The sequence below is a fragment of the Triticum dicoccoides genome, chromosome 1B, assembly GCF_002162155.2.
Source record: "Triticum dicoccoides isolate Atlit2015 ecotype Zavitan chromosome 1B, WEW_v2.0, whole genome shotgun sequence".
Classification (NCBI taxonomy): domain Eukaryota; kingdom Viridiplantae; phylum Streptophyta; class Magnoliopsida; order Poales; family Poaceae; genus Triticum; species Triticum dicoccoides.
Genome location: NC_041381.1, coordinates 446953097 through 446964099, shown reverse-complemented (window position 1 = coordinate 446964099; position 11003 = coordinate 446953097). Strand labels below are relative to the sequence as shown.

At 43.2% G+C, this 11003-nt stretch overlaps 1 protein-coding gene and 1 pseudogene across 1 annotated transcript in view; one reads left to right on the top strand and one right to left on the bottom strand.

Moving 5' to 3' along the window:
- Positions 1-1248, bottom strand: part of LOC119340308 (pentatricopeptide repeat-containing protein At1g80880, mitochondrial-like) — a 3269-nt gene extending 2021 nt beyond the window's left edge. Inside the window, exon 1 of the mRNA XM_037612211.1 lies at positions 658-1248. Within this exon, the coding sequence (XP_037468108.1) occupies positions 658-1184 (527 nt within the window). The 5' untranslated portion in view covers positions 1185-1248. The remainder of the gene's footprint in view (positions 1-657) is intronic.
- Positions 1249-2585: 1337 nt separating this feature from the next.
- Positions 2586-5073, top strand: LOC119350457 (annotated as a pseudogene).
- The last annotated feature ends 5930 nt before the right edge of the window (positions 5074-11003 follow it).

Below are 11003 nucleotides of genomic sequence, written 5' to 3'. Positions count from 1 at the left end.
GCATAACAAAATATGTCGAATGTCACAAAAGTTATTCAGCAGAATGTTGTGTTCACTGTTCACTCCTACAGTCAGTACTTTTCCCCTGTTTACCTGAAACCCAATCTAAAGCACTGGATCATTGCAGAAAACTCACCAGTGTGACCATAATCCTTTACTTGTTCTCAGAGTTATGTGTCCACTTCACTAACACACCAGTGTTTGTATCGGTGCAATGCAATTTTGCTATGATGTATTTTATTGCAAATCTACTGAGATTTCTAGTATGCCATAAGTAAGTGCTTCCTTTACTCTGTTGCTGGTCATATACCTAGTCCCTTTGCTCACATTCACTGCAATACCACTCCAAGAAACCAAACCAACTGAAACCAAACCACTCAAAATGGGTTTACAAACATTATTTATTAGGGGAATTTATGTCTTCTAATAATATGAGTCACTTACATTTGGCAAGAGAGAATTCTAAACTGAGTGGCAAATCCTTAAACCGCAATACACGGAGATAAATTCTAAATTTTGCCTACATTTATAGAGCCATAGCCAATGGAACAGAGTTCTACAAGAGCACTATCATAAAGTACTAGTACTATGCTGGTCGAATGCTTGATTACACCTAATATCATGAAATGGTGAAAGATTATGAGCATACGACCTTACCTCTCCATCAAGATGACCATGGCACGGCGGGTCAGCACCCCACGGCGCTGCATCCGCCGCACGGCCGCCCACGCGAGGTCGAACCGCCCAGCCCTCCCCGCAGACCATATGGCCAGGTGCCACGCCTCCGCCGGCAGGGACCCTGCCCCCTCAGCGCCGGACGTGGCGCTGCACTCGTCGCCCCAGCGAAGCGCGAGCGCTACTGCCTCCGGGTCGCGGCGCAGTTCCCACAGCGCGCGGACGAGGGAGGGGGAGGACGGCGATGGGCCAGAAGAGGAGGAAAGTAGGAGGGAGAGGGCGTCCTTCGGGGAAGACGCGACGGAGGAGGCGTGGGAGATGCGACGGAGGAAGGAGGTGAGCTCGCCGTCGTCGTCGGGGGCAGGGGGGATAGGGTGACCGTACTCGATGTCGCTTTGGTCGGAGGAGGAGTGGATGGTGGAGAGGCTAACGTGGCGGGAGGGAAGGAGGGGGAAACGGTGGGGGAGGAGGAGGTGGCGGCGGAGGGCGGCGGCGAGCAGCTGCGCCATGGGAGAGGCCAGCGAGCGCTACGGGCGAGTCGCCTACAGAGGCGCGCCAACATGGGCCGGCGGCCCAGTAGGACGATCGGCCCGGTTTTTCCTGAGTTTTGTGCATTTCGTTTCGTGCGGTTTTCGTTGGTTATTACAGGGACCATGGTTGTGTTTCGATTTTTTTTATTTTCTGTTTTTTCCTGCTTCTTTTTTAATGGGGTTTTCTTCTTATATTCATTTTTACCATGTTTACTTTTTTTTTTACTCTTTCTAGTTTTTCATCTTTATATTTCCCCTTTTTCTTTTCCTCTTTTTTCTTCTTTTCCCTTACTAATTTCTGGTTTTCTTTCCACTTAAAAATTTCATGGAAAATCTTAGGAACATTTTTTTAACTTCTTTATTTTACGTCTTTTCGCATTTCTTTCCCAGTCCTTTCCCGGTGTTGTAGCTTTAATTTATTTTTTTAGTGCAGAGTGGCGCCGCCACAGTAGAGGCTACTATTTGGGATGGGAGCAGTGTATTGGGAAAGAAGTTCACATACTACTTGAGGTTTTGCAAATCGACTACTTAACCCCTCAACTGTAAGGGCCTATTTGGGTCGTAGGGATTTAAAAACGTAGGAATAGGGGGAAAGCGTAGGGTTAAGGTGTCATTCGTAGGTAGGGGCATGCGGGCCTCTTCGTTTGTTGCTATTGTGTCATTCGTAGGCCGGGATTTGATCTCGTGTTGTTGGTTTGAACTTTGGTTGGTGTCGTTAGGTTTTATATCTATGAAGTTGGGCATATACCTTTCGTAAAAAAAACATATGTTTGATTGTGCACTTGTCAACAATATAAGGTCGCTTTGATCAATGTCTACTTTTGTTGTCGTTCGTCAATCTCTTGATTACCACTTAAATTAGGAGAACAATGTCATGCTGATCATTTGTGATCCCGTAGCGTAGGACGAGCATCTTGCGAGTATCATAAAGAAAAGAGAAAAATTCACTGTAGATCACAAAACTTGAGCTGGTTGACACTTTAGTATCACTACTTCAAAATACTCGAACTACAGTCCATGTACTTGCGCAGAGGGTTCACTTTGGTTCGTATATACGAATTTAGCTATGTATTCGCTGACTTGGCCGAGTCAGTTGTTGCCAGCTAGGCTTTGACCGCCACCTGTGTAGCACCTAGTCGGGGGTGGGGGGTGGGGGGTTAATACTAGTAGTTTGGTTTATTTTTTGCAAATGCGTGAACACCTGGTCGTACCTGGTCGGAACGACCGCGCACCTGGTCGGTCGCACCTGGTCGGTCGCACCTGGTCGCTCCCTTATCCCCTCGCTCTCCGCTTCCTCTCCCTCGAACCCTAGCCAACTCCCGTCCCCGCCGCCACAACCATTGTCGACGTTGTCGCCCTCCGCCGTCGTAGCCATTGCCGATGCCCTCCTCCGCCTCCTCTGTCTCCTCCTTCATGTCGTCTTCCAGCTCCATCCGCTCTACGTTGCGTGGCCGCTCCGTTGCTGTACCACTGATCGGGTGCTCGGATTGCGGCGAGCAGGTGAGGTTCTACCGGTCTAGCACCGATGAGCACGATGGATGGATCTTCTACAAGTGCGTGAACCACCATGTAAGTGCCAGTTCTAATCACTGATTCATGCCGTGTCAACTCACTATAGTAATGAAGCAGAGCACTGATTAAATTGGTCTTTAGGTTGCAAAATCAGTTGGTTAATGTAGTAGTTTAGACTGTTCTTGTATGCAAAATTATTACAGTAGCTCATGGTCAGTTGAGACTAATTAATACAATAGTTGGTTAACTAGGTTGCTTTCATTCACTCTGTAATTTTGTGGAGTTGGTTAACTAGTTGGTTAACATGGTTAACTAATTTTGCCACTGATTAATCAGGTCACTTGTGATTTCTGGCACTGGGAGCTTGAATATGTGCAGCATCTGGTTGAAACAAGGCGTCTGGTTGGTGATGCTGCTGTAGATGCAATTAGTGCAGCTGAGGACAAAGGGAAGAGCTTGAGAGGCAGAGGACTGAATCAATGGCAGTCAGAGGCATAGTTGGAAGGGTCATGGCTGGGAGAGGCATGGCTGGAAGAGCTAATTATGCCAGCTCCAACGAGAATAAGTATGCTACCAAGCAGCAAATTGCTATGCTTTTAGGATTAGGCAGAGAGATTTTGATGCTGCTAAAGCTGATGATTGCTTTTGTTATAGTGCTTTGTGTGATGCGTTTCACCTTAATTATGAAGAAGTGAAGTGTTGTTAATTGAGTAGGTGCAGTTGTTCTAAACTGAGCATACTAAAATGGTTGCTTTTGTTTGCTCAGTATGAAGTCTTGGTTGTAATGCTTGTTGTAATGGATAATATGTCAGTAATGTGAAGTCTGCTTGACCTAATTGCTTTGAAATGCTTGACCTAATTGCTTTGAAATTACTGACAGCTGTATTTCATGTCAGAAGTGTAGTTAAACTAATTCTGACAGAAGTTTACCTAATTCAAATTCTGTCAAATTGAATTTAGTTTGCAGTTCACTGAATTTTTATAGTTAACTGAATTTAGTTTGCAGTTCACTGAATTTTTATAGTTAACTGAATTTAGTTTGCAAAGTTAATTGAATCGTACTTAACCTCATTGCTTTCAAATTACTGATAGAAATTCATGTCACAACTGAACTAACTTATTATAACTAATTGCTATCACAACTGAACTAAGTTATTATAACAAAGCTAACACAAGTGAACTCAAAAGCAAGCATGTACTTGCACCTGCTGCAAACACCCACCCATCAACTTGCACTCTACACGTAGCTTTGGTCCACCACCAGTCCACCACCACTACCACCAAATCCCCTTCTTCTTCCTCATCTTTCATCTTCAATTTCGTGCACCACCAGATCCCTTCTCTCCTCTGTCCAATAGCACAAACAGATCCCCTTTCTCATCTTCAGCTAGCAGCAACCATGGTGTCTTGGGATGATCTTCCCAGTTCTTCTGAAGATGACTCTGTGACCAGCAAGGTTAGTGTGCTCTCTTAATTGAACACCCAGTCTAGGGTTTCTCAGCTAGGGTTTCTCTCTCAATTGATTCCAAATGTCTCTTGTTTGTTTAGCCACCTGCCACAATATCCTGTGAGGAATGGAGTGGCTTGGCTATATATCTGCCTAGCTTTAGATGTGGGCATGGATCTTTGTGTGAGAAGCATGTGGCATTTGAATCTGTTGATACTAGCAGAAGGTTTCTAGCTTGTGCACAGAAGGTTAGTATTTTTTTTGCATTTGACACTGTTAAACAGGAAGTGATTTGTAGTATGTTTTAAGTTCCATCATCATGCACAGAAATGAATACTGGCAGTTAACTGAATCTCTTATTTGTATGTTCTAAATTGTTAGGAGGTACCTAAATGCAGATATGTTGAGTGGGTTGACCCTGAGTGGCCTGATGCTTTGAAGATGAGCCTAGCTAGTATATGGACCATGTATGAAGAGGAGAAAAAACATAGGCTCAGACAGAATGTTGTGAGTGCTGAAGAAAACTTGAAGGTTCTTGAAGAGAAGAAGAAGATGGAGAATGAGTTGAAGCATTTCAAGCTTGATTTTGCTAAGATGGTGGCTGAGAAGGAGCAGGCAATGAGCCAATTAGGCAGCACACAACTTGCTCTGACTGATCTAAAGGAAGAACTTGAGAAGAAGAAGATGACAGACAAGTCAGTGACCAACATTCATCAGGTCTTCAGGGTTAAAGCAGAGAAAGAGAGGGACCAAGCAGTGCAGGACAGGGACCAAGTGATTCAAGAGAGGGATGATTTGAAGCATGAGAAAAGGAAGCTTGAGTACATGATTGGTGACCTATTCAAACACAAAGAGGCCACCAGGGAGAAGATAATGAAGCTGAATGCCATGCTGAATGAATTGGATTGAATTTGTGTCACTGTAAAAAATGACTTTGTATCTTTCCTACAATGTGTACTTTCTGTCAAATGAACATGAACCTACTCCTGGATTTGTGTCATTTGTACTTTCTATCAATTGAAGCTAACTGTCAGTGTTTTTATCTTGGAAAGATTTGCTGCTTTCTATGACTGAATTTGTATGCCTGAATTTGTATTGCTGAATTTGCTGCAAACTGAACATATATACCAAATTTTGATTAAACAAAAAAATAATTAAAAATCACACAAAAAAAGTTTTGCTTGGGTCTTGAACCCAGGACCTATGGTGTGAGGCACTGCGTGCAATGCCAATGTGATAAGAACGGTGCTTTGCTCAAGTGTTACTTGACAACCTACTTATTCTGCTTCCATTCCCCTCCCTGTTAACTGAATGCTTGCAATTAACTAAATTTTAACACTTGTCTGAATTAACCCACACAAATGAGATAACTGATTTTTTACAGTCTGCTGAAATTGGTTTGAAAAGATAACACTGAATTCTAACAGCTAACCTACTTGTCTGAATTTAGTTATCTGACAAAGTTCATTGCAGACAAATTTCAGTTAAGACAACATTCAGTGAAGACAAAGTTCAGTGAAGACACTTTTTCTTTTGGATTGTTGCCTTATATAGCAACAAGACACTTTTGGATTGTTACCTTATATTGCAACAAGACAGTTTTGGGTTGTTGCCTTATATAGCTACAAGACTGCATGAACAACATCAACAGATAACATAAAACAACAAGACATAGTTCAACTGCCACTTATATAGCATCAACATAGTTAAACTGCCAACATAGATCATCTGGCACTTATGTGCTTCATATACAAGCACACCTGACAAAATACACTATTTTTTAACTTATATGCTGAAAATATGTATATTTCAGCATACCTAACTACTGCCTGCAACTTCTTCATCTTCTTCAGCTTCCGGATGCGCTCCGAGCGGCAAACTGTCGGTGTAAAAACCGGCGGATCTCGGGTAGGGGGTCCTGAATTGTGCGTCTAAGGCTAATGGTAACAGGAGGCGGGGGACACAATGTTTACCCAGGTTCGGGCCCTCTAGATGGAGGTAATACCCTACTTCCTAATTGATTGATCTTGATGATATGAGTATTGCAAGAGTTGATCTACCACAAGATCGTAGAGGCTAAACCCTAGAAGCTAGCCTATGATTATGATTGTTATTGTCCCACGGACTAAACCCTCCAGTTTATATAGACACCAGAGGGGGCTAGGGTTACACAGAGTCGGTTACAGAGAAGGAGATCTACATATCTGAATTGCCAAGCTTGCCTTCCACGAAAAGGAGAGTCCTGATAACCCACAAGTGTAGGGGATCGCAACAGCTTTCGAGGGTAAAGTACAACCCAAATTTATTGATTCGACACAAGGGGAGCCGAAGAATATTCTTGAGTATTAGCAGTTGAGTTGTCAATTCAACCACACCTGGATAACTTAGTATCTGCAGCAAAGTGTTTAGTAGCAAAAGTGGTATGATAATAAAGGTAACGGTAGCAAAAGTAAAGGTAAATGTTTTTGGGTTTTTGTAGTAGTTGTAACAGTAGCAACGGAAAAGTAAATAAGCGAAGAACAATATATGAAAAGCTCGTAGGCAATGGATCAGTGCTGGATAATTATGCTGGATGTGATTCCTCATGCAATAGTTATAACATAGGGTGATATAGAACTAGCTCCAATTCATCAATGCAATGTAGGCATGTATTCCGTAAATAGTCATACGTGCTTATGGAAAAGAACTTGTATGACGTCTTTTGTCCTACCCTCCCATTGCAGCGGGGTCCTTACGAAAACTTAGGGATATTAAGGCGTCCTTTTAATAGAGAACCGAACCAAAGCATTAACACATAGTGAATACATGAACTCCTCAAACTACGGTCATCACCGAGAAGTATCCCGATTATTGTCACTTCGGGGTTGTCGGATCATAACACATAATAGGTGACTCTAGACTTGCAAGATAGGATCAAGAACACACATATATTCATGAAAACATAATAGGTTCAGATCTGAAATCATGGCACTCGGACCCTAGTGACAAGCATTAAGCATAGCAAAGTCATAGCAACATCAATCTCAGAATATAGTGGATAATAGGGATCAAACCCCAACAAAACTAACTTGATTACATGGTAAATCTCATCCAACCCATCACCGTCCAGCAAGCCTACGATGGAATTACTCACGCACGACGGTGAGCATCATGAAATTGGTGATGGAGGATGGTTGATGATGACGACGGCGATGAATTCCCCTTTCCGGAGCCCCGAACGGACTCCAGATCAGCCCTCCCGAGAGAGATTAGGGCTTGGCAGCGGCTCCGTATTGTAAAACGCAATGAAACTTTCTCTCTGATTTTTTTCTCCCCGAGAAGGAATATATGGAGTTGGAGTTGAGGTCGGAGGAGGTCCAGGGGACCCACGAGATAGGAGGCCGTGCCCTAGGGGGGCCCCTGTCTCGTGGATAGGCCGTGGGCCCCCTGGAATTAATTCTTTCACCAAAAATTCTTATTAATTCCAAAAAGTGCCTCCGTGGATTTCCAGGACATTCCGAGAACTTTTCTTTTCTACACATAAAACAACATCATGGTAGTTCTGCTGAAAACAGCGTCAGTCCGGGTTAGTTTCATTCAAATCATGCAAGTTAGAGTCCAAAACAAGGGCAAAAGTGTTTGGAAAAGTAGATACGTTGGATACGTATCAACTCCCCCAAGCTTAAACCTTTGCTTGTCCTCAAGCAATTCAGTTGATAAACTGAAAGTGATAAATAAAAACTTTTACAAACTCTGTTTGCTCTTGTTGTAACATGAAAAGCCAGGATTCAGGTTTCAGCAAATATTATGAACTAACCATGCTCACAATAACACGTAGCTCTCACAATTACTCATATCAATAACATAATCAGTTAGCGAGCCATAATAATAAAACTCGGATGACAACACTTTCTCAAAATAATCATAACATGATATAATAAAATGGTATCTCGCTAGCCCTTTCGGAGACCGCAAAACATAAATGCAGAGCACCTTTAAAGTTCAAGGACTGACTAAACATTGTAATTCATGGTAAAAGAGATCCAGTCAAGTCATACCCAATATAAACCAGTAATAATGAATGCAAATGACAGTGTGCTCTCCAGCGGGTGCTTTTAATAAGAAGGGTGATGACTCAACATAAAAGTAAATAGATAGGCCCTTCGCAGAGGGAAGCAGGGATTTGTAGAGGTGCCAGAGCTCGATTTGAAAATAGAGATTGAATAACATTTTGGGCGGCATACTTTTGCTATCACCGTAACAACTATGAGATGGCTGTATCTTCCATACTACATGCATTATAGGCAGTTCCCAAACAGAATGGTAAAGGTTTATACCCCCCCAACCACCAACAAGCATCAATCCATGGCTTGCTCGAAACAACGAGTGCCTCCAACATACAACAACCCCGGGGGAGTTTTGTTTAATTATTTTGATTTGCTTTGATCTTTTTGGATCATGGGACTGGGCATCCCGGTTACCGACCCTTTCTCGTGAATGAGGAGCAGAGTCCACTCCTCGTGAGAATAACCCACCTAGCATGGAAGATATAGGCAACCCTAGTTGTAACATGAGCTGCTCGAGCATACAAAATAGAATTTCATTTGAAGGTTTGGAGTTTGGCACATACAAATTTACTTGGAACGGCAGGTAAATACCGCATATAGGTAGGCATAGTGGACTCATATGGAACAACTTTGGGGCTTAAGGAGTTTGGATGCACAAGCAGTATTCCCGCTTAGTACAGGTGAAGGCTAGCAAAAGACTGGGAAGCGACCAACTGAGAGAGCGACAACAGTCGTAAGCATGCACTAAAATTAATTCACACCGAGTACAAGCATGAGTAGGATATAATCCACCATGAACATAAATATCGTGAAGGCTATGTTGATTTGATTCAACTACATGCGTGAACATGTGCCAAGTCGAGTCACTTAACACATTCAAAGGAGGATACCATCCCATCATACCACATCATAATCATTCTAATAGCATGTTGGCACGCAAGGTAAACCATTATAACTCATAGCTAATCAAGCTTGGCACAAGTAACTATAATCTCTATATGTCATTGCAAATATGTTTACTTCATAATAGCTGACCCAGGAACGATGAATCATCATATTTACAAAAACAAGAGAGGTCGAGTTCATACCAACTTTTCTCATCCCAATAAGTCCATCATATATCGTCATTATTGCCTTTCACTCGCACGACCGAACGATGTGTATAATAATAAGAGTGCACGTGCATTGGACTAAGCTGGAATCTGCAAGCATTCAACTCAAGAGAGAAGACAAGTAATATGGGCTCTAAATTAAATAAACAATCATGCATATAGGAGCCACTAAACATTTTCAATATGGTCTTCTCGACCCCCAAAAGAAAGGAAAGAAAATAAAACTATTTACACGGGAAAGCTCCCAACAAGTAACGAGAAATCTTTTTGGGTTTTCATTTTAATTCCTACTACAGGCAAGGAAATTAAACTAACTATTTTTTTTGGTTTTTCTCAAGGTTTTTCAAACACATAAGAAGAAAACTAGAAAAAGAAATTTAAACTAGCATGGATAATACAATGAAAGAGTATGAGCACCGACGACTAGTGTGTGAACATGAATGTAAAGTCGGTGAGAAATACGTACTCCCCCAAGCTTAGGCTTTTGGCCTAAGTTGGTTTAATACCAATGACCGCCTGACTGATATCCATAAGTGAAACTGGGGTAGTACTGAGATGCAAAGGCGACCGCCTCCTGAGCAGCAACGTGTTGGCGAGCTGCCTCCATTCCCCTCTCATATTCAGTTGCCTCTTCCCTGGTGAAAACATATCTTCCTTTTGCCTGATAATCAAAAAGGTAGGGAGCAGGAAGAGTAACAGGGACGACGTTGTGTCTGTCATAGATTAGTCGATAATGGAGGAATTGTTCATTCCTCTCAAGAAAATGATGATCAAACATAGCTTCTTTATCCAAATAAACAGGAGGTACAATCATATCCCCCTCTCATGGAGCTATATTAAGAAAATTAGCCACGCGGGTTGCATAAATTCCTCCAAAGAAATCTCCCCTTCTACTATTATTCTGCAACCTACGTGCAACTATTGCCCCCAAGTTATTTAGAAACATTATAACCGAGCACTCTAGGAGGTCTCCTACGCTATCACACTCATGAGCCATCAGATTTTGTACTGTGAACGTCGTTGGCCGTCCGATTCACTCTCATTCCCGTCATCTCGCAAAAGTCACTGCAATCTGGGCCAGGTGTCGAAAGGGATGCTACTCCGGTAGCATTTTTCAAGGCTTGTGGCTGACCAGGCTCGTAGTGGGCTCATGTTTGCAGCCCATCTCATAGTGAATCGATTACCCCTTTTCCTCCTTCCCCTTGCTAGCGAAGCGGCAGCACTCCTCTCGATCCTTCATGGTGGCGGCGGTGGCACCCCTCCAATACCTACTCCATCCAACCACACTGATCTCGAATCAGCTAAAAGAAACGCGAGCGACACGATGCGTTCACCATCTTCCCTCTTCCCGCACTTCCTTCGCCTCCTCCAGTGGAGGGATCACGTGTGCGAGATCCCCCGGGATCCTTTGAGGGCGTGGTAACGGCGCTCTGTTCCGTCCACCAGGGACGCTGGGGTGGGCAGTGGGGCGGCGGTGCAGAGTGGTGGTGGCTGCAGTACGGGTGAGATGGGCCGGCGACCGGACGGGAGGATCACTTGGGCGCCACTGTGCAGTTGAAAGAAAAAACAGTGGTCGGGCTACCTTCCGTCTGATTGGATTCGATCCAAAATTACTTTTTCTTTTGAAGCTATGAGTAGGTGTGTTTGGAATTGGAAACACATCTCGTGATTACTTGATTTT